Here is a 23,718-nt window from a genome sequence, read left to right as displayed (position 1 = left end):
ATTTCTTAGTGTATTTCTTTCCCGGTTTTTTTGGCTCGCTTTTTTTCATGATATCGCGTATTGTTTTTAATCTTCTCTTTTCTAACAAATTCGTAAATATTATCTGTCTTCACAAACCATGGTTGCATAAATTTTTAAAAGTCATAATATTCCCTTGAGCATATATACCATAATTTACCTAGCCATTTTAGATATTTCAGTTGTTTCCAATTTTTATTTCTTATAGAGATGTGATGAACATCTTTATGCATAAAGTATGGTCTATGTTTACAATATGCAAGACAGAGTCTCAGCACAGTTTAAGGCCCTTGCTATATACACACCACTATAAGCTGCCAAATAAGCACCTCTATAGATTGAATGTTTGTGTCACCTCAAAATTCATATATTGAAACCTAATCCCCAATGTGATGGCATCTGGAGATGGGGCCTTTGGGAGGGGATTAGTGCCCTGATGAGAGACTCCAGAGAGCTCCCCTGTGTGAGGACACAGCAAGAAGATGGCTATCTATGAACCAAGAAACTGGCACCATCAAATCTGCCAGCACCTTGATCTTGGACTTCCCACCTCTCTAACAGCGAGAAATAGGTCTGTCTTGTTTAAAAGCCACCCAGTCTATGGTATTCTGTTTATAGCAGCCCAAACAGATTAAGACAAGCACCATCATTTCAAAATCTTAGAACATGACAGGCGCACCTGGGTGGCTCAGCCACAGTTAAGTGTCTGACTCCTGATTTTGGCTCAGGTCATGATCTCAAGGTCATGAGACAGAGCCCACGTCAGCTTTCGCACTGGGCAAGGAGCCCGCTTGAGATTCTCACCCTCCCTCTCCCTCCTCCCCCCACCCTCCCATCACACACACTCTCTCTCTTAAAAAAAAAAAAAAGAAAAGAAAAAGGAAAAGAACATGACAAATTTGGTTTAGATCACTTCAGAAAGAAACAATAATTTATGATTTTCGCCCAAAAGCAGTTAATATTTTACTTCCATTTTCATATAACATATACATCTACCCCATTAGAAAGGCACTACTTTTTTTTCACTTGTTAATTTTAACTTTAATTGCAGTAAAATACATATAATATCAAAGTTATCACCTTAATCATTTTTTATATGCAGCTCAATAGTGTCAAATGTGTTCACATCATTGTGCACATGCCACTTTTAATTATATAAATGCAAAATTATATCTTCCTTTGTAAGAAGGACAAATAAAAGTATTAAGAAAGCTCTGACTCAAGGAGGCAAGATTCCTGCCTAAAGTACATGCAGCAGCTATGCAAGGAGGTGCCCTAAGGCTGCACCACTAATTACATGGCAGTAGCTTCTAGAGCTGAAGGCAAAACTATCAAATCACAGTAATTGGAGGATGTTTTCTTTTAAAGGACAAGTGCATCAGACTATATTTGTGGTGTTAAGAATCCCACTGGCTTCACACTTGACAGTGACAGCCAATCTACTTTAAGGGAAAGGCACTACTTTCATGCCGCATAAATATTCCTTACAACTTTGGAAAAAAATGTTCTGTCAGTAACAAATGACATTATGACACTGTTCTCATTCCATGTGCAGCCAAACATCAGATCAAATTTACATTCTTAAATCTGAAAGAAAATAATTATATAGGCCCAACTGTCATTCCGACTTAGCCACCTTTTAATGTCAACAGAATAGAACACTAAGACTTGCACAGAAAAAGATACAGAACTGACCCTGACAAGGTCTAGGAGACAATATGAAAGGATATACAAACCACTCAAAATTAAGTCACACAGTACACCTTATCTCTAAAAATTGCTGAAGTTATACCAAGTTATAATTACATGGTTAAACAGAGTTATTTGGATAAGACTTCCCTGAAGAAGTCACAGATTAGTAGAGCAAGCAGGAAACAGGTAATGCCACGTCCATGATCTCAGATGAGTGGTGTGTAAGCCAAATGATGAAGGGTCTGAAGGGGTTTTAATTTAATACAATGAGGTTATTCCAGCAGTAAGATGCAGAGAAGGGACCAGCAAGAGTGACACTAACTACAACACTGCTATTAGCATTAGGTCATGATGTTGTGGGTTAGAACTCATAGAAATGGGTGGGGGGAGAGAGATGGATCTAAAAAACACTTAAGAATTAAGAGCATCCTAACACAGGGAAAGCTATAGTGTCCACTGTCTTCTCTCCTACTGACCAGCCTATTCTTAGTAAGTACCAACCATACTGTAACTATAAGATTGTATCTGGTAAGGTTAATCCCTTCCTCATTATTCTTCTCTTGCAAAATGTTGATGAGTATTTTTATCTGTTTATTCTTGAACATTAACATAAGAAAAACTTGGCAAAATTCTAAAATAAATCTTTTTGGAATTCTCAATTACAAGTCATTTGGCTCCTACGATATTTCAGATCTAACACATGTCTTCTGCCTCTCGGGGAGTGGAGGCTAGAGTTTTATTTATTTCATATGTATTTAAATGTCAAACTACCTTAACCTGAAGCCATCCCTATCCCCTCCAAAACCAAAAAACAAAACAAAAACCCAAAAAACAAAAAAATCCAAGCTTTACTCTTTTTTTACTACAAAGAAAAAGAGCAACTTACCGTATAAAATCCTAAATTTCTTAGGAGAGTCTTCATCAAAATTTCAGCCAGATGGGTGTCTGGATGGCAGCTCTGAGCGCCGTAAGGTTGATCAGACAGGTTTCCATAGCCAGTACACACAGAAGAGAGGTCAGCGGCATCAGACGGTGAGCTATAGCCAAGTAAGGAAGCTACATGGGTATGATCTTGCAAACTTGTCAGAATGATATCCAGTTGCATTCTCTAAAGAAAAATATTTTCATCAATGAAATAGGTACAAATATATAATTAGCTTAAAATGTACTCAAAAAGAAAAAAAAGGATCCCACTTAATATCCTGATATTTTAGGAAGTGTGTAATTAAAAGAAAAGCTATTCCACTGATACCATTTGGAAAAATGAAACTTTTAGCATTTTATTCCTTCTTTTACTATAATACCCAAAACTCTAAGCCAAATGGTATTCTCTGCATGATTTTAGGACTTCTAAGAGTAAGAAATGACAACAGATAAATTATACTACATATTTCTCTACAGAATTATCAATGTAACTATTTATTCTAATATTTAAAATAAATCACCTAAATCTAAACTACTGAAAACTACAGCACAAGCATCTGTGCTTATTATCCTGCAAGTGAGAACCACTTTTTCCCCTAAATCTATAACTCTACAATCGACAGTTCTACTTAGTTAAGCAAAATGTACTTATTTTAATGTACATAAGATATTAAAAATGGAAAGAATAAGCACATTCATATCCTCAAATACATTTTCATAACAGGCATCTTCTTTTACTTTTTATATAAGCAATTTCAAAAACTGTTCTGGGCATGGAACCAATAGTAGCACATGACCTTGATTTCTTTTTCTTTTTTTTTTTTTTTTAAATGACGTTGATTTCACCTCAGCACACTATAAACCAAAATGTCTCTGGTTTAACAGTATAAGCAACAAATTATTAAATTTTAATAATTAGCTCCAAATCATTTAATAGATTATCATGTGCTTCACCTTCATTAGAATTCTGGGAACTCTTCCAGAACAAAACATCAAATATTAGGATTTACTAAACCCATAAAGTATTATTCCATGAACACATGGTAATCGATAGCTTTATTTCCCTCTCAGCCTATTTTAGTGTCTGCGTAATTACTGGTTTACTTAGATACCATGCAAAGGCTCACCTGTCCTTTAGATAAGCTTTCCCATCTATCAGGTCCTTGGGGTAAAAGAGAATGAAGCAATTCCATACGTTCTCGTAATGGAGGTAATAGCATGGTTGCTCCCACTGACAGAGTTTCAATTACCACCTAGTATAGAAAAAGAAGTGTATTTACTGGCCTACTCCTTATCTTTTTAATAGAAACATATGAAAAATAAATGCACTATTAGGATCATAGAAGTCTGAAGAAGGTGAGATCACAGAAGTCTGAAGAAAGGGACATGAAAAAAAGCACGCGATCCTTTAGATGTCTTGAAGTAGACAAGAATACATATTTTGAATATGCCACTAATAGCTAATCACCATCCAACAAATATTTAGTAATGACTCTATAACACTGGGCCCGGTGAGACTCTCCGCGAAGTGCTGTAGATGCAGAAATGAACAAGAAAGACAAAAGTCCTGCTTTCTTAATCATATAATTGAGTGGGAAAGAGATCCTGAGTGTGAAAGGAGTCACATATAGGGAAAGTAAAAGGAAATACAAACCTGAATGAACACACACACAGGTAACTAACATGGCCTATGAGCTGACAGAAAGTCTCCCTGGGGACTGGGCATTTAGGTTAAGAATTTTATTTTATTTTATTTTTTATTTTTATTTTTATTTATTGGGGCACCTGGGTGGCTCAGTCGGTTGGGCCTTCGGCTCGGGTCATGATCTCGGGGTCCTGGAATCGAGCCCCACCTCGGGCTCCCTTCTCAGCAGGGAGTGTGCTTCTCCCTCTCCTCCTGGCTGTTCTCACTCGTGCTCTCTGTTGCTATCTCCGTCTCTCTCTCTCTAGTAAATAAATAAAATCTTTAAAAAAAAAATCTTATTTATTTGCAAGAGAGAGGGACAGAGGGCACTAGAGAGAGTGAGCATGAGTCGGAGGAGAGGGAGTAGCAGGCTCCCCACTCAGCAGGGAGCCCGAAGTGGAGCTCAATCCCAGGACCCCAGGATCATAATCTGAGCTGAAGGAAAACACTTAACCGACTGAGCCACCCATGTGCCCCTAAGTTAAGAATTTTAAAACAAGAAGGACTTAGACCAACAAACATCCATGTAGCTATTAAGAATAGTTGCATTATCTTAGGCCTCATAATTTCTCAGGGTTATAGCTTCTTTATCAGTAAAATGAGAGTGTTGGACTAAAGAAACACTTGACATTTAAGAGCTCTTATAAATTTAAAATACAAGAGAAGAAATTTCAAAAACTTCAATAGAAGGGTTAGAATATAAAATTAAATTTCTCATAAAATAGACGGGGGAAAATGGAAAACAGGAAAGAAAACACAAGAAAAATTATGAGGACCCATCCAAGAGATCTAGTATCCCAATAATAAGGAGTTCCAGAAAGAGAAAACACGGAAAACAATGAAAAGGAAATCAATATACAATATACTTCAGGCTAACTTCTTAAAACTGAAGACTACGAGTTTCAAAATTAAAAGGGTCCACCCAAGTAAGTATAAAGCACCATGGTTAACAACAGACCCACATCAGTTCATACATGTGAGAACACAAAGGACAAATAGAATTTGCTATAGAACCCAGAGAGAAAAGCAGATTTCCATACAAAGGATAAAAATTTGAAGACCATTGATTTTCTGAGTAATAACACTGAAAGCTAGAAGACAATGCCTTCTATGGGAGAATGAATTCTTAACAGGAAAATGATTTAGATTACAATTCTATGCCCTGAACTATTCATGAAGATATTCAATTCACAAACTACTTCACTGTGAGTGTATTTGCAAGAATAGTTTTCCTATCCACCCTCTCTCAGAAGCTACTGATGGATGTAAAAACCCAGCAGACACCACCTTAACCAAGTGATCATGGTCAAAATCTCCAGCAGTAAGACACACCTGTACCATGAACCCCATGATGTTGTGTACTGAGGACACATCATCATTTCTGTGGCATTCTTGCCAAAAGTGCATAACCCCAGTCCAATCATGAGAAAACAACAGAAATATTCAATAAAATAACTGACCAGTACTCACAAATTGTCTAAACATGAAAGACAAGGAAAAAATGAGGAACTGTCACACAGTGTAGGAGACTAAGGAGAAACAACAAATAACTATAATACGGGATACTGAATAGGATTCCTCAAAAGAACAAGGACATTACTGGAAAACTGATCAAATTTCTAATAAAGTGTTTAGTGTAATGAACAGCATTAAGCTAATGTTAATTTCTTGGTTTTGATAACTGTACTGTGGTTATGTACAACATTAGCATTAGGGGAAACTGAGTGAGAAAACTATTTTTTATGCGACTTTTCCTTTAGTCTACAAATGACTCAAAATAAAGCATTTAAAAAGAAACAAGAAGGAGCAGCAACAGTGAGTGCAACAAACAGATTAAGTTACTAGAAGTTTCAGAGATAAGGAACAGGAAACAGCTCTGTACACATCCTGAGAATTCATCTCTGAAGGACTCTCCTAATAGACTAATCACCACGGACAATAAATAATTTCTAAAGATAATTTTTAAAGTTTACTTTCCTTATTTTACTCCAGTACTTTTTGACCTTTTAAAAATACTACACTATCATTCCTGATAAATATTAAAACGTCAGAGTTCCCATTCACCACCAGGTTAATATTTCTTCTACCCACATGCCAGAGATATGTCTCTCCAGTTGAAAAATCAGTTACCTTTTTTGCTTTTTTTTTTTGACATGTAATTCACATATCATAAAATTCACCTTTTTTTTTTTTAAGATTTTATTTATTTGACAGAGAGAGAGGCAGCCAGTGAGAGAGGAAACACAAGCAGGGGGAGTGGGAGAGGAAGAAGCAGGCTCCCAGCAGAGGAGCCTGATGCAGGGCTCGATCCCAGAACGCTGGGATCACGCCCTAAGCCAAAGGCAGGCACTTAATGACTGAGCCACCCAGGCGCCCCATAAAATTCACCTTTTGTAAGTAAAAACTTCAGTGGTTTAGTATATTCACAGAGTTGTGCAACCATCACCCCTATTCTAATTTTGGGACATTTTCATCACCCCAAAAAAGAAATTCTGTGTCTATTAATAGTCGCTCCCCTCTCTCCCCCAACCCCTAACAACCAACTAACTGATTTACTTTCCTTCTCTATGGATTTGCCTACTCTGTACATTTCATATACATACAATCATATAATATGTGGCCTTTGGTGACTGGCTTCTTTTACTTAGCATAATGCTTCCAAGGTTCAGTCATGTTGTAGCATGTTATCAGAATCTCCCTTCTTTTTATTCCTGAATAAGATTATCCTGGTATGGAGATACCACATTTAGCTCATCCATTCATCAGTTGACAGACAATTGTTTATTCCTGCCTTTTGGTTATTATGAATAATATTGCTATGAACATTCCTGTACAAGTTTTTGAGTGAAAATTCTCTTGGGTACAGACCTAAATGTGGAAATGCTACATTGTATGGTAATTTAACATTTAACTATTTAACTATTTAAGCTGCTTTCGAAAGCAGCTATACCATTTTACATCACCACCAGCAATACACAAGAGTTCCAATTTCTCTACATCCTAACACAATCCTCAGTCTTTTTTATTATAGCCACCGAATGGGTATGAAGTAGTGTTTCACTGTGATTCTGATTTTCATTTCCCTAATGACTAAGGCTATTGTGCATTTTTTTCATGTGCTTATTGGCCACACATATATTTTTTCCAGAAACATGTCTACTCAAAATTCTTTGCTCATTTTTAAAGTTGGGTTATTAAAAGTAAATAAATTAAAAAATAAAGTTGGGTTATCTTTTTTATTGTTGAGTTGTAAGGATCCTTTATATATTCTGGAAACTAGAATTTTTTTTTAAGATTTTATTTATTTGAGAGTGAGCGAGAGACAGAGCATGAGCAGGGGGAGGGGCAGAGGGAGAAGCACACTTTCGATGGGCGTGGTGGCTTGATCCCAGGACCCTGGGATCATGGACTGAGCCAAAAACAGATGCTTAACCAACTGAGCCATCCAGGTGCCCCTGGAAACTAGAATATTATCAGACATATGATTTACAAATATTCCTCCCATTCTATGTATGAGTTGTATGTTCATTTTCTTGATAATGCCCCTTGAGACATAAATGTTTTCCATTTTGATGAAGTCCAATTTATCTCTCTTTTTTTTGGTTGCTTGTGCTTTCGGTGTCATATCTAAGAAATTACTGCCTAATCCAAGGTCATAAAGATGATGGATGAGTGGATAAGCAAAATGTGATATATACCTACAACAGAAGATTATTAAACTCAGAAAGGAAGGAAATTCTGACACATGCTACAACATGGATGAACCCTGAGGACATTATGCTAAGTGAAATGAGCCAGCCACAAAAAGACAAACAGTTTATGATTCCACCTACATGACCTATTTAGAGTGTCAAAATCAAAGAGACAAAAAGTAGAATGGTGGCTGCCAGAAGCTGGAAAGAAGGGGGAATGAGGAGTTATTGTTTGAGATGGGTAGAGCATTTCAATTTTATAAGATGAAAAGAAATATGAAGATGGGTAGTGGTGATGGTTGTAATTATAAGTGTATTTAATACCACTAAACTATATTTAAAAATGGTTTAAGATAGGGGTGCCTGGGTGGCACACTCAGTTAAGTGTCCAGCTCTTAATTCTGGCTCAGGTCATGATCTCAGGGTTGTGAGATCGAGCTCCACATTAGGCTCTGAGCTGGGAATGGAGATGGAGCCTGCTTAAGATTCTCTCTCTCCCTCTGTTCCTCCCACCCCCTCTCTCCTTCTCTCTCCCTCTCTCAAGAAAAAGAAAAAAAAAAAAGGTTAAGGTAATAAATTTTACGTTATATGTATTTTACCATAATAAAAAATAAAAATGGGTCCTTGTCCTCAGAAATTTATCCTCTGGTGGAAAAGACAGACATGTTTGTCAACAGACAACTACAATACAACGTGATGCAATGAGAAGACACACAAGAGAAACCTAACCTGGCAGGAGAGCAGGGAATGAAAGACTTCCCGAAGATGACATTTGACCTTTTGTGTTAAAGGATGAGTTAACCAAAAACATTTACTGCTACCAAAAAAAGGAGTAAGGGAAAGAACATTCAATTGAAGTTTTCCAATATATGGTTGAACTTATGAGCTACAACTTTAGGGAGAGATGTGGCTTGAGACAGATTCCAAGTCCTATATGCTTACCTCTTGAATTTCATCTGGGACAGTTGAATCCATCAGTCTGAAAAGCAAATTTCGAAGTGGACCTGCCTGTCTCCCCAGAATGCTGGTAGCTACCCCTCCCGCAAGTGCAAGAGCAAGGTGATTTGAAAGCAGCTTCAGGCACAGCTTGAGGAAATTGTGGTGTTCCCTGAAACCAAACAAAGTGCTGTGAACTTCTGGAACATAAAAGAGCATGTGCTATCCAGTTTGGGTAACATTTTCTCTTTAAAAATTTTGTCAAATTATGACCACTAGTGATTTTTAAAATGTGATTCATGAAATTATGGGTAACTTTTCCTAAAGGTCATTATCAATAAGTACCTAAGTTTAGCTCTTTTTTTAGATTCTAAAGAAGTTTAATACAATTGAGGGGAAAACAGAAAAAGAAAAGTCAAACTCAAAATGAGTAATTAATAGACATACACACACACACACCAATATACATACACATAACATACCTTGATGAAGGGAAAGGGAGTGGGGGAATCTCACTGTTTATTTTATCACAGTATCTCTCAAGAAAAGAACGCAGATGTGAGAAGGTACTCTCTTCAAGATCTACACAATAAGGCCGGTGCCATGCAACAACTTGTCTAGAAGGAAGCATAAGAAAACAATGGAATAGCCTTAACAGGCAAATTTCCACAAATGATCAAAGGCAAAATTCAAACCATTAATAAACCTGAAAGATTTCAACAAGATATACAAAAGGCCTTCTTGATTACAAAAGTTAAAAGCCCTTCATTTTAGCAACCAAGGAAAATCAAGAACTTGCCATCCCTAGAATTCTTCAAAGAGAAAACATATAGCCACAACCTACTTTGGAAGGTTGGATATTCACTCACTCAAAGGCAAAGACCTGAGCCACAGGATCGACTATAGTCTTCTGGCTTTAAGGGTCTATAAAATGTGTATTTCATATTAAGAAAAACAGCCTGAGGGGTGCCTGGGTGGCTCAGTCATTAAGCGTCTGCCTTCGGCTCAGGGGGTGATCCCAGAGTCCTGGGATTGAGCCCCGCATCAGACTCCTCTGCTGGGAGCCTGCTTCTTCCTCTCCCACTCCCCCTGCTTGTGTTCCCTCTCACTGTCTCTCTGCCAAATAAATAAACAGAATCTTACAAAAAAAAAAAAAAAAAACCAGCCTGACTCTATAAAACAGTAAACTGAAATCTATTAAAAGAAAAACTCCTGGGGCACCTGGGTGGCTCAGTCAGTTAAGCATCCGACTCTTGGTTTTGGCTCAGGTCATGATCTCATAGGCCATGAGATCAAGCCCCGCATCAGGCTCTGCAGTCAGTGGGAAGTTTGCTTGGGAGTCTCTCCCTCTGTCCCTCCCCCCACTCGCATGCACTCTCGCGTGCTCTCTCTCAAATAAATAAATCTTTAAAAAAAAAAACAATTCTAAAGGTCCTTGTGAAGACTGTCAAGATCTTGGGAACCAACTATCTACATAGGAAGTGGGAAGCTGAAAATTTAATATGAATAGCAAATTATTTATAATCAATTTATTATTTTTTAGCTTTTCTTTTGGAGGGTAATTACCTATAAATGATTTTTATTGGTTAGAATGTCATAATAAATCGATCTGAATCAAAGGTCTGGAATGCAAATATAATACATGCCAAGTTTAAATGAGCTCACATACATCTGAAAATACCTGAAACAACCCTAAAATTCCTTAAAATTCACACTTCTAATAAAAATCAACTACCTAATTTTCTAAAAAGATATGGTTATCTCTTTAGGAAAAAGCTAAATTTCTGCAAAAGTAACTTCCTTTATTTAAAAGTATAGCCACTGCTTATTTTCAAAAAACCAACCAGACCAAGGCCACTGAGGCTAATCAACTGTTTAATAAAACCTAGTTCTAGGCAAGGTGGCTCAGTCAGTTAAGCATCCGCCTTCGGCTCGGGTCATGATTCCAGGGTCAGGGCTCGGATCATGACCTGCATCAGGACCCCTGCTCAGCAGGGGAGTCTGCTTCTCCCTCTCCCTCCCTCCCCACTCATGCTCTCTCTCTGAAATAAATCTTTAAAAAAATAAAAAATGAAACCTAGTTCTGACTTATTTTAATGTAACTTCCTCATAATATGGAATCATTTAATTTTTAAAATCAGATCTAGAAACAGAGAAGGAATTCAAAAAGTTTAAAAGACACTTAAATCAAGAAAGTATCTTAAATACAGGGTATAACTTCTTGCTCATATAATATAACCTCAACACTCAAATAAAAGAACTCTAGGTGTCATTTCTGTGACAGTAAAAAAATCAATACTAGAAATGTTCAGAAGGGCATTTTATGAACAATTATTTTTGTTTTCATTGGTGCTTCTGTTGTTATTAGAACACAAGAATTTTTAAACATGGCATTCTTACCTATCCCTAGGAAGAGCAGTCCATGCCAGACTATGTGATGTTCCAGCAGAGATCTGCTGAATAGCTATGCCATCTAAGCCACTCACTTTCTTTGGTTTAGTAATAGGACCTGTGGAATTTCCTTGGCCACACTGCCCCATTGAGTTATTGCCCCAGGCATAAACTTCATTATCTAAAAATAAAGAAAAGCCAAATTTAAATGCAATACATTTATTGAAGGTAATGGTTAATAATACTTCTTTTAAAAACAAATGACGTTACCATGAGAAAGAGCCAAACAATGACTGTCTCCAATAGAAATATCAACTATTCTTGTGGCAGCCAGTTCTTCAATAAGCTTGGGTCTCAGTGCAGTAGCTTCTGAAGAACCACAACCGAGACAAGCTCCACAGCCCCACGCATAGACCTGAAACAAAGAGAAAAGCACTACATGTAACAGCCTGAGATACTAGGTTGAAGACTTACGTTGTTTAAACGTAAATATCATCTAGGCGTGCCTGAGTAGTATAACCGGTTAAGTGTCCAACTCTTGGTTTTGGCTTAGGTCATCATCTCAGGATCATGAGACGGAAACCTACAGCAGGCTCCGCAGTGAGTCTGGGGCCTGCTTGGGATTCTCTCTTTCCCTCTCCCTCTGCATCCCCGCTGCCCACCAACTCACGTGCACGTGCGCTCTCTCCCTCAATAAATACATAAATAAAATCTTTTTTTTAAATAAGCTAAAAAAATAAATAAGAGTGTGGCTTGATACTAAGTAACTTTTGGGGTGCCTGGGTGGCTCCATCAGTTAAGCATTTGCCTTCAGCTCAGATCATGATCCCAGGGTCCTGGGATCAAACCCGCGTCAGGCTCCCTGCTCAGCGGGGAATCTGCTTCTACCTCTGCCCCTCCCCTGCTTGTGCGCTCTCTCGCTCTCGAATAAATGAAATCTTGAAAAAAAATAATAATAACTTTCTGTTGTTAAAAATAGTATTTACTGTTTTGACTGTTAAAGGTTTTCTTAAGTATTTATTTTTGCTGCCTCTAAATGTTCACTATACAGGGAGACAAGCAGTTGAACTGAAAAAATAATTGGTCATAGAAAAAAATGGAAGGACCTTAGAATGATCTTAGCAGCTTAGAAATACTGTAGCCATCTTCCAACTTCTCTTTCATATGAGAAGGTCTCAACAAATATTTCTTGGTTGATTAGACCAAGGTGTGAACATATAAAATTAATTACATAAGTCACAAAACTGATGTTTATGATTTAGTTAAAAATCACATCACCTCATTGTTATAATAATTTTAATGATCACTTACAAAGAGGGCCATGTAAAGCAGCAGTCAACAAAGCTCTCTGAATGTCTTTATTTTTGGTTAATTAATACTACGACAGCCACTGACTGATTTAAGAAGCTTATGGGAAAGGTGAGTTGAAGAAGAAGATAAAAGGGTGAATGACTGTCAGTTTGGCAGCCCCAAATCAAAAAAATTAGCAAACTGAGTGACTTTCTTTTTCCTTTGGTGGGTTCTGGTAATATCATAGAGACCCTTATCCTTATGCCACTGGGTTTGGGAATTTTTTTTGTCTTGTAATTCTTTCAGTAAAGACTACTGAGATGTTAAACCTCTTAACAAAAAAAAGAGCAGCAAATACTTGTACCAGTTGCTAGAGAACTACTTGAGACAAAACAGAAGAACAAAATTCCAGTACCGTAAAGCTGTATGTTAAGAGGGGTTAACTTCTAAAGACAAGGAAGGTGAAAAAATACATAGTCAAAGTCATTCAAAATCTAAATCACTCATCAAGTACAATACAGTACTGTCACTCAATGAAACCCATATAGCTAGAGTTTGCTCTTGCAGTGTTCCTCTGGCTGAACACCAGATGAAGAAATACTTGGCTTGTATTGAGGGACCTTGTATAAGATACACATACTGTATTTTTCAACATAAGAATCACATTTAATATGATGGGAAGTCAGCTGTGAAGCGGCCTGAGAGGACTGAGGAAAAAACAGATGTTGATCATCTCATGCTCAACAAGTCTAACAGTAAACAGAACTACCCTTGTCATTTAAAAGTATTTCTCTCTCACTTTATTTTTTCCTAAGTATATATATTTGATTTCACATAACTTAGCATACTCATGATACAACTGTTCTATATAGCAACTAACTCACAAGTTCCTTTGAAATTCAATGTAATAAATGTATTATCATTATTAGCAACTAATAGCTGAATAGTACTTGGTAATTTATAGAAACTCAATTCATGTAATTACCTTTTATGATCATTTGTAAGCAAAGCAGAAATCATTACCCCTCTCATACGAAAGGACCACATGGTGATCAAGGGAGGTCTGCGACTTGCCTATGGCTATACATTAAACAAGTGAACATCTTCTGGCTTCAATTCATATATTCTCACCACAAAACCCAGTGAGAAAGTGAGAAAGATGTAAAAGAGAAGTTCCAGGTTTTAAGGCAGCATCCAGCATTGTAACAAATGACCAATTAATGAAATAGAGTAATGAATAGTTTGAGTTTAATTTTTTAAGACACAAGGCATTCTAGTCTCTCCAAAATAATGACACTAAATGCTAATTTCAGCTTTGCTGTTCATCTGCCTTATGAATTAGTCAGAAAACATTTTTATACCACTACCTGACACATAATGGATTCCTACATGTGAGAAAATGAGTGGTCAGCTCACTTTTTGGTTGCTGATGGATGTAAGAAGAAAATTATTATTAGTCTATCACCATACCTGGATCCTCTCCATCACCAAAAAAACCAGAGAGAAGTCAAAACATGCATACAGAAGTTCAAAAGTTTACAAAGGGATTGTAAAGTTCTGACTATCCTAAGCCTGACTAAGCCTTTCCTAGAAACACCTATCCCTCTCAGATCATTTTCCATATGGAAATTTCTCCTCTCTTTTGATCACCTTCTTGCCTTCTTAGTTCTTATCACTGGTTTTAACAAGATCTATTCACACTTTCTCCCACTGTCATAATTTTTAGGAAAAAATTTAAGGGGTGCTGAGTGCCAAAAAAGTTTTATAAAACCTCTTAATACAAAGAATGGGGCTGAGGATGGGTTTATCTGGGTTACACAGGCCAGGTGGGAAATCTGGTTCCTTTGCAAATACTCTACCTCTTCAAACAGGAGAAAATATTTCATTTCAGTAGACTGCCTTTAAAATGTTATTTTTTAAGGGGCGCCTGGGTGGCTCTATCAAGTTAAGTGTCTGACTCTTGGTTTCAGCTCAGGTTGTCATCTCAATGTCCTGAGATCAAGCCCCTCATGGGCCTCCGCACTCGGCACGGAGTCAGCTTAAGACTGTCTCTCTCTCTCTCTCTCTGCCCCACCCCTGCTCTCTCTCTCTCTCTCTCTCTCTCTCTCTCTCAAATAAATAAATCTTAAAAAGTAAAATCCATTTTTTTAACTTTAAGGTTTAATTATGATTGTTACTTTTTAGTCACCTACTCTTCTGAAATAATTTAATCCTTTTATGCTCATCCCTTATTCCTACCTGCCCTGTTGATGTTAAAGCAAGTGAAGACTGGCTCCCAGCACAAACTTTGCGAATGAACATTCCTTGTAAAGCTTCAACAACTTTAGGTTTATACACTCTGTTAGTATCTCCATGGCCAAGTTTGCCTACCAAAAAAAGCACATTCAAGTTAAACAATTTGTTTTAAAGAACCTCTATTCTTTACCAAAGTATGTTGATAAATATCACTCATCTTTCTATCACTAAGCTGACAGATGTGCAAAACTCTGTTTCTGACAGCAGAGGAGGTGAACAAATGAATGTTTTTGTTACAAGAAAGAAACAACCAACCAAAAGCCTTCTGAATCTTAATTTCAAGCAATTAAAACCACTTTAAGAAAGATATGGGAAATTATTTTTCTTTCTCTACTTTTAATGGTCATATTTCTAACTTCAAATTTGCTGATGTAATAAATAGGCTGTACACAAGGAGTTTGTATGTATCTAATTATTTTTAATTTTTGAACAGAGCCAATGGTTACTGAAATAGAAAACATGGCAAATCACTAAAAAAAAAGAAAAACAAATGCCCAACAACAATAAATCCAACCTCACTAAGAATCAAGGAAATATTAATTAAATGATATCATTTTCACTATTGAAATTATTTTTAAAGTAATCTTAATTTCAATACCCACTGTTTGTTGTTGAAAGACATGGGAAAATAAGCAATCTCACACTGCTGGTAGTTGTGAATAAGTGGACAAAGATTTAGTCATTCACTGTGTAGAGTTTTTGATACAGAAAAATATTTGCAAGCCATCTAGATACTCAATAATAAACTCATTTTTTAAAAGTCATATTACAATCACATAAAGGAATATATTGAGCTCTTTAGAAAAATGTAGAGCCATAGAAAGATATTAAAAAAATACTGTCAGATAAAAACCAGCAGGTTATAAAATATCTAAGATATATATATGTCTGCTTTGGTTTTCAAAAAAGACATCTATGTGGAAATATTTGTACATGTTTATATAAATACATATATATTTAGAGGTCCATCTATGTAAGTTTTAACAATGGCTACAGCAATATTTGTTGAAACAGTTCACTTAAATTTCTAAAATTTCTACTCATCTTTAGAGAGCTTTCCTACAATAGGCATGTACAACAGAAAAAAACATTTTTTTAAATCTCAAGAAAACAAGTCCAAAGCTATCAATAAATAATTTTTTACATACCATTGTCTCCTCCTCCAAAAGACCATACAGTTCTCCCATCTTTAGACAAAGCAATAGTATGTGAACTGCCACAAGAAACCTCTCCTACATTGCTAATGTCTTTTACTAATGTTGGAATGTTACGGCTGTTACTATCTCCGTGACCTTGGATGAAACACACACAACAAAGAATAATGCTGTTAACTCCTTTTCTTTAGGCCATTTCTTCACAGGTAGAATAAAGTTTTAAGTTAATGACAGAAATGAGGTATTTTCAAAGTGCAATTAAATATGAGAGAAAGAATCATTTCCAGTATCTATCTTCTCATCCAACCTTCTGGGCTGCTCTCAAACTGAGACACACAGTCCCTTCAGTGAATCATTAGAATGTTCTATATATGCTCCTCTCCCAGCACTTGTCTAATGCTATCTAGTATCACGCTCATGTCGACTTGTTTTCTCACACACGTCAGGACCATGATGGTATCTTTCTTGTCCCTGAAATCCTTCAGCGTCTGCTCATAATAGGTACTCAGTAAATACTTGCTAGATTTAATTACAGCTTAAATTTCAGCACTAGAATTCAGGTATTCGCTGTATAAAACTGTCTTCCTCTGGGCTAAAGCTAACAAAATAAATAACAGGTTTTTTGGCCTATTAAATCTAGTCTCACTGCTTCTCAGTAACCATCATTTCTATTTTTCTGTGAGAGTAACTTCAATTTTAAAAAAGCTTACCTAGTCTTCCAAAGTCTCCTTCACCCCATGTGTATAATTCACCATCCTCTGTGACAGCAGCACTATGTCTGTAACCGGCAGACACACAAACAACTACCTGCATTGCACACAAAGCACACCAAGATGAAGAACATGAATGTGCTAAAACATATAGCTCATATTTGATCTTATGCACAGAGACTTCAGAGACACTGACATTTACAACTTATCCAGAAGTTGCCATGTACAGTTGTAGAGGCTGTGCCCAGAACAAGGGTGCCTGGGGTCATGAAAGTGCTGAAATATAGCCTCTGCTTTGTTTGCCAGGCCAGAAACCTGGCTTCCACCCGGAGAAGATAACTTTCCTTAATTCGCGCAAAGGCACCAGGAAGGTAGCAGAAGCCCCGAACACATCAATCTAGTCACTTGCAAGAATACTGTATCACAAATCTTTACTCAAAGAGTTGGCACGGGCTAAACACTAACAGAACAATGAAAAAATTTTAGATATAATGTTAACATAAAACCTACAATTCTGGCTAACCAAGAAAAACTCATTACATAATAGGGATAACTCTCAAAAACATAGTGACTATTACCAATGCAGAAAGATCTAAGCATAGTCTGGACTATGAGAAACGAACTGAGGGCTTCAGAGGGGAGGGGGGTGGGGGATTGGGATAGACTGGTGATGGGTAGTAAGGAGGGAACGTATTGCATGGTGCACTGGGTGTTATACGCAACTAAGGAATCATCGAACTTTACATCAGAAACCAGGGATGTACTGTATGGTGACTAACATAATATAATAAAAAAACATTATAATTAAAAAAAAGATCTAAGCAGTATGTAAGCTTACATTATTTAAACTCTTAGCAGTATCTCTTTACCCTCAATTGGCTATACAGTTGATGAGTAGAATCAGGGAAATAAAAGTATACAGCAGTAATTGGAAAATGACTCAGATTTCACCACTGATCATAATAGGGACTTAACAGAAAAAAAAAAATCTATGCTAATTACTCTGCATCTTTTCAATCTTCAAAAATTAGAACTCACTTTAGAAAATTCAAAATTTAGATTCAATTAAAAATACTGAGCACTACAAGGCACCTGGGTGGCTCAGTCAGTTAAGCATCTGCCTTCAGCTCAGGTCATGATCTCAGGGTCCTGTGATCCACCCCACAGCAGGCTCCCTGCTCAGCAGGGAGTCTGCTTTTCCCTCTGCCCCTCCCCCGCCACACTCATGCACAATCCCTCTCTCTCTTTCCCTCTCAAATAAATAAAATCTTCAAAAAAAGAAACACTGAGCACCTAATACATTCTAGATAATATGCTAAAAACTTCTGAAATTTTTATCTGTAAATTATTAATTTACTTTTTGGAAAATTGTTCCTTTATGACATTCATACTAAGTTATATTTAATTGGCAGTGTTTCCATTAAAAATAGGACACTAAAAGGAATATAAGTAAAAAAATGTTCAAAGAATTGGAATTAAAGAAGAAGGTGCTAGAAAGATACAACTACAAATAGTATTTATCTGAAAATTTCCTTAGAGCCCTACATTCAACATCTTATCAAGGATCCCATGATGTTGTCAAGTGAACATTCCAAAATTCACTGCTTTGGGATTGATATCTAAGTTAAAATACTATAAGTTATAATAAAGTAAAATTCATATGATAGCCAATCTTGTCAACCTCCCATGAAGGAAAAGTGTCCCACTTGCAATTCTAGTATAATATAAAAATTTAAATTTTAAAAGGATCTTATATAAAGAAAACTTTTGTGGCAAGAATGTAATCTTAAAATAGAGGAATCTGTATAATTGCATATAATTACAAGTTCAGGAAAATACCTTCACTTCTTTAAAAAAAGGTAAAATAGAAATTAGAAGAGGAGATCTAGGTTCAGTTTCTAATGGTGCTAATTGCGTGTGACCTTAGGCAAGTGAGTTAACCACTCTAAATGCCTCATTTCTATTAAAATGCCAGCTCCTCCAACCTGATGACCTCATTAACTAATATCACACCCCACCCAAGTTAGTATCTACTACAATACTCAATTTTTTTCTTTATTATTATTTGAAATTATTTTATGTGCTTACTTATTTACTATATCTATCCACAGATTAAAAGCTCCATGAGACCAACGATCTTGTCTGTTTTGTTCACTACATGTCCAATGCCTAAAACACTGCCTGGCACTCAAAAGATACTGAACAAGTATTTGTGAAATGGATGATTCTCAGTTTCCTCATGTGAAATGAGAATAATAACTACCTTAACAAAGTTGTTATAAGAATTAAAATTAAGTAATATATGTGAAAGTGTTTTGTAAACCATAAAGCAAATATACAAAAGATAAAAAGGATTTGGGGGAAGACTTCGGAAAGAACACATCAAAATCTGAAAGATATCATCACTTATAGCACAGCACATCTAATTATTTTTAAATACAAAAACAAAGCACATACCTTTCCCTGCAGAGGGCCCTGAATAAGCTTGGGATATTTCTGTGTTGAACTATTTCCATGTCCCAGTTTCCCATAATCACCATCTCCCCAACTGAAGACTTCTCCTTCTGTTGTAAAAGCTAAGGTGTGACCATCAGATCCTTTAGAAGATGAAACCTTTTTAATGGACCTGTGAGGTTCAAATGTTAATTTTTTTAAAGTGGACTGATTATTAGAATCTCCAAGGCCCAGTCTCCCATAGCTGCCTTTACCGCAAGCTCTGACAGAGCCATCCGTAGAAATTACAAAAGTGCAGTATTGTCCAGCTTCAATCTATAAGCAAACAAACAGAAGAGTAAAATAAAATGCTTCTGTGAGAATCAAAGCATAATATTTAACGCTAGTTTTAACAAAGAGGTTCAAAGGAAGTCTTTAAAAGCAGAATACGGTGCGAATCTCCAGAGAGATTAAACAGAAAATTAAGAAAACTATTAATGGACTTTTCATGTTGACTTTATTGTTGAGCTCAAATTAATGAATATTTTCTCTCTTCAGGGTATCTACCCAGTCATGATTCAATAAAGCAACAAAGTAAAATGTTCTAGCCTCATCTTATAATTGGTGCATGAAGGGCAAGAAACAAAATTATCCTGTAAATTCCCTAGAGTCCATTATGGCAAGGACCATACAAAATATATTTTACACTCATTCGAAAAAAACCTAAGTTTTAATGAAAATAATAATAAAACAGAAAGTTCTAGCTTGGCTAAGACGTAGCTACAAATGTAAAAAAACAAAAAAACAAAAAGAAGATCATAATAAGAAAATAAAATGCCAATCTGGCAAAAGGAAAATTCCAGCTTTTACTTAGTCCTGTTCACCATCTGCATTGAAATATAATGGTAAGTCTCTTGTCATTCATAATTCTTTTCAAAAATCCAGCTCCTAGTTTAATTTTTTAAAACTTGGGAACCATGTTAGGGAAATGGACTAAAAATGGTTTTTTTCTATTAAAATGAAAAAAGTGATACAGCATGGTATATAGAAATAATATAGATAAGAAACAAGACTCTTCACTCACTTAAAAAAAAATCTCTTAACACTACTTCCAGCAAACCCTGTCATTTACCAATTTGTAAGACATGCAGAGAACTCACAGTCTGAGCGTCAGAGAAACTGGGAGCCAGTTTGGGCTGTAATATTTTCTCCTGTGTGCCTTCCACCAACTGATGGCTGCTGTTGCTCCCCCAGACATAAACCTCACAGGTTTCTGAGACAATGGGAGCATCACCAGTCTGAATGCTATCTGGGCTAGCACACGTTCTTGAGTAATCAGACGCCATTCTGCAAACCTATTAATATTAAAAACATGCAATAAATAGGCAAGACGTTCTTAATGGAGACATTTTTATAAGTGTTGCCTGAAATTACTGTTTATTTTCCTTACTTCTAAAATTCTCAACTGCTCAAATAACCTAAGAACAATACATCTCATTTTAAATACAGATGGCTAGACTACTTACTCCTGCAAAAGATACTAACTAGTAAAGGTGGCAAAAATGGGGAGGAGGAGACACACAATCAATACTTTTTTAACTAATAATTATTACACACACAGCATGACAGAGGGAAAAAAAAAAGCAGAAGGGGCGCCTCCGTGGCTCAGTCAGTAGAGCATGCAACTCTTGATCTCAGGGTTGTGTGAGTTCGAGCTTACATGGAAGCATACTTTAAAAAAACAAAAAACAAAAACACATTGATAATCCTATCACCTTAATACAATGAATGTTATCTTTTTTACGTACATTCTTCCAGAATTTTGCATATTCCCGTTCTTTAACATAGTTATCACAGTGGATATATGAAAGTGATGAAACAGAAGTCATGCAAAATTTTCTATGGCTACCTAATCTTCATGAATGAACTGATAATTTTCCACCTAATGTAAAAAATCCAATTTACTTAATCTTTTCTTTTAAATAGGACATTTAGATTCTTTTTGTTTTATAAGCCATTTTTAAGAACACAGTTGTTTCTACATTTTTCATTACTTCTTAAGTAGAGAAGCTCAGAAATGGGGCTACTATATCCCAAAAGGACAATAATCTTATGATTCTTGAGACATACTATAACAAACTGCTTTCCAAAATGGAGCTACTATACATCACCAGCAGTATATTTTATGTATACATAAAATAAAAATCATCACTTGTTTACCATCTGTGTTGAATATAATGGTAAAGTCTCTTGCATTCATAATGCTTTTTTAAAAATCCACACTTCTCTACCTGCCGCTCCCCACAACCCTGCCAAAAGGATAGGACCCAGCATGGCCATCCCAGTTGCCCTAATCAAGGAATACATCTACGTGAAAGTACCAGTCGCACTGTATCCATACCAATAATAAGCATTATGTTTTTAATTTTTTGCAAACTTAAGTGGGATAAAAGAGGATGTTATTTTAACTTGACATTTTGTTACTATCAACAGAACTAAAGTTTTTCCATTTATTTATTTACCACTAACTTCTGCCCATTTATTTATTAGTGCTTAATGGATTTTTAATTGGCTTATATGAACTCTATACAATAAAAATATTAACTCTGGGGGCACATGGCTGGCTCAGTTGATAGAGCATGAGACTCTGGATCTTGGGGTCGTGAGTTAGAGCCCCATGTTGGGTGTAGAGATTACTTTAAAAAAAATATTAACTCTGACTGCAGCTGTTGTCAATTCTTTTGTCTGTCTTGTAGTGTTTTTTTTTGCTCAAACAAAACAATAGAAGGAAAACCTTCAAAAGGTCAATCTTCAAAAGCCCATTAAATTGAAGCGGACAGAATAATTTTAGTCAGAATCATTAAATAGTATCCAAAACAATAGAATGACATGTGTGTTAAACATTTTCCAGTGAACATGAGGACAGTTGTGAGGACATACAAAATATGCATAAGTGAAGGCTGCCAGTCCCTAATAAAAGATCTGAAATTTTGCTGGCAGCAAAAGGAGGGTAGTGGGGCCAAGAGTGTTAGAATTTTTTAATCTAAAGATTTATTACTATAATAAGTTTTATATGATAAATCACAGCTCTCCTCGTCCGCCCCACATCCCCCCAAAAAGAGCAAAAGAGAAAAAAAATTAATTACAGGGCTTAGAAACGTGTTTATAAACTGGGGCGGGGGCAGGGTAGAAATCTAGGAAGAGAGCAGCAGTCATGCAGTTTTCTAAACACTCTGGTTCACTACACAGAACAACTACAAGGCCAAACTTCAGGTCCACACTTAACGTTCACAACAAAACTAGGTGAAAAAGGTGACAAAGGTACCTCCAATAACTACGAAATACGAGCAGATGCAGACAGATGAGTCTGGAATAATTTGATGTGTCAGAGAAAAGAAAGCTATGAAAGATTATTAGGCCTATATCAAAAGAACTTAGGGGGCGCCTAGGTGGCTCAGTTGGTTGAGCGTCTGACTCTTGATTTTGGTTTCCGCTCAAATGGAGCTCTGCACTCAGCAGGGAATCTGCTTGATATTCTCTCTCTCTTCTCCTTCTGCCCCTCCCCCTGCTTGCACTCTCTCTCTCTCAAATAAATACATTTAAAAAAAAAAAAAAAAAAAGAACTTAGGAACCACCCTGAAGAGACTACTACTCTGAAAGACTATTGGCCAAAGATGAAACAATATGAACTCCACTAGAGATAATAATTTAATGGGTTAAAAACTCAGACAGGTTTAAGTCTGTCTATAGGTTCATAATGATATTTTTCAAATGAAATCAACTGGTCCACTTTGGAAGAAGACAGACCAATTCATTAAACTGAACACTAGTATACAAAAATCAGTGTTAAAATTTTTTAAAATTGGATGGACATAATGAAGCATTTATTCAAGCCTTTCTTATATGAATTGAAGCAGAGTAACCAAATAGCTGATAAGGGAATCATCCTTATAAAAACATTCCAATGAATACATGAAAGAGGTATGATACAATTAAAATATCACCATTTTGCAACAACCAATGAATTAATAAATGTAGTCATTAAGCATCAAGAGTTGCTAATATCACGAGAGAGACAACTAGAAGGAAACTGATGAAAGATCACAACACCATATATAGTCTTGCCAAAGGGATCAAACCTAGGACCCACCAATCCTCAGGTCAAGCCTCTAGATCTACCTGCCAATTTGCAGGAAATAAATAGGACATAACGAACTGCATTACGAATAATCAATCAGCAAAAAGCCCAGGTTCCTGACCAAAAACAATGAAGGAAAAGAAAAAAATGGAGGGGAACCTATAGATTAAGAGATTTAAAAGACATCTTTTAAAAAAAAAAATAGGCAAAAATGCATTATAGTATCTAGGGATACACACCTGAGTGACAACGATAAAGAAAGGCAAGGAAGTGATTACTCTAAAAGTCAGGACAGTGGTTGCTTAGGGGAGGAGGGCAGGGGTTAAGACCAGGACCTAAAAGAGCCAGTGAGAGTGGTTGG

At 36.3% G+C, this 23,718-nt stretch overlaps 1 protein-coding gene across 7 annotated transcripts in view; it reads right to left on the bottom strand.

Moving 5' to 3' along the window:
• HERC1 (HECT and RLD domain containing E3 ubiquitin protein ligase family member 1) overlaps window positions 1-23,718 on the bottom strand; it is a 177,575-nt gene that overhangs the window by 108,451 nt on the left and 45,406 nt on the right. For all 7 annotated transcript variants that reach the window (XM_034660855.1, XM_034660861.1, XM_034660859.1 and 4 more), the window contains 11 exons: window positions 20,380-20,574; window positions 19,244-19,555; window positions 16,787-16,883; window positions 16,071-16,214; window positions 14,866-14,993; window positions 11,608-11,752; window positions 11,347-11,518; window positions 9,429-9,563; window positions 8,953-9,118; window positions 3,762-3,887; window positions 2,597-2,818 (listed from right to left, as the gene is read on the bottom strand). In XM_034660855.1, coding sequence (XP_034516746.1) covers window positions 2,597-2,818; window positions 3,762-3,887; window positions 8,953-9,118; window positions 9,429-9,563; window positions 11,347-11,518; window positions 11,608-11,752; window positions 14,866-14,993; window positions 16,071-16,214; window positions 16,787-16,883; window positions 19,244-19,555; window positions 20,380-20,574 — 1,842 coding nt within the window. The remainder of the gene's footprint in view (window positions 1-2,596; window positions 2,819-3,761; window positions 3,888-8,952; window positions 9,119-9,428; window positions 9,564-11,346; window positions 11,519-11,607; window positions 11,753-14,865; window positions 14,994-16,070; window positions 16,215-16,786; window positions 16,884-19,243; window positions 19,556-20,379; window positions 20,575-23,718) is intronic.

Source organism: Ailuropoda melanoleuca, chromosome 5, assembly GCF_002007445.2.
Source record: "Ailuropoda melanoleuca isolate Jingjing chromosome 5, ASM200744v2, whole genome shotgun sequence".
NCBI lineage: Eukaryota > Metazoa > Chordata > Mammalia > Carnivora > Ursidae > Ailuropoda > Ailuropoda melanoleuca.
Note: the sequence above shows the minus strand (reverse complement) of the source record. Positions and strands in the feature narration are given on the sequence as shown.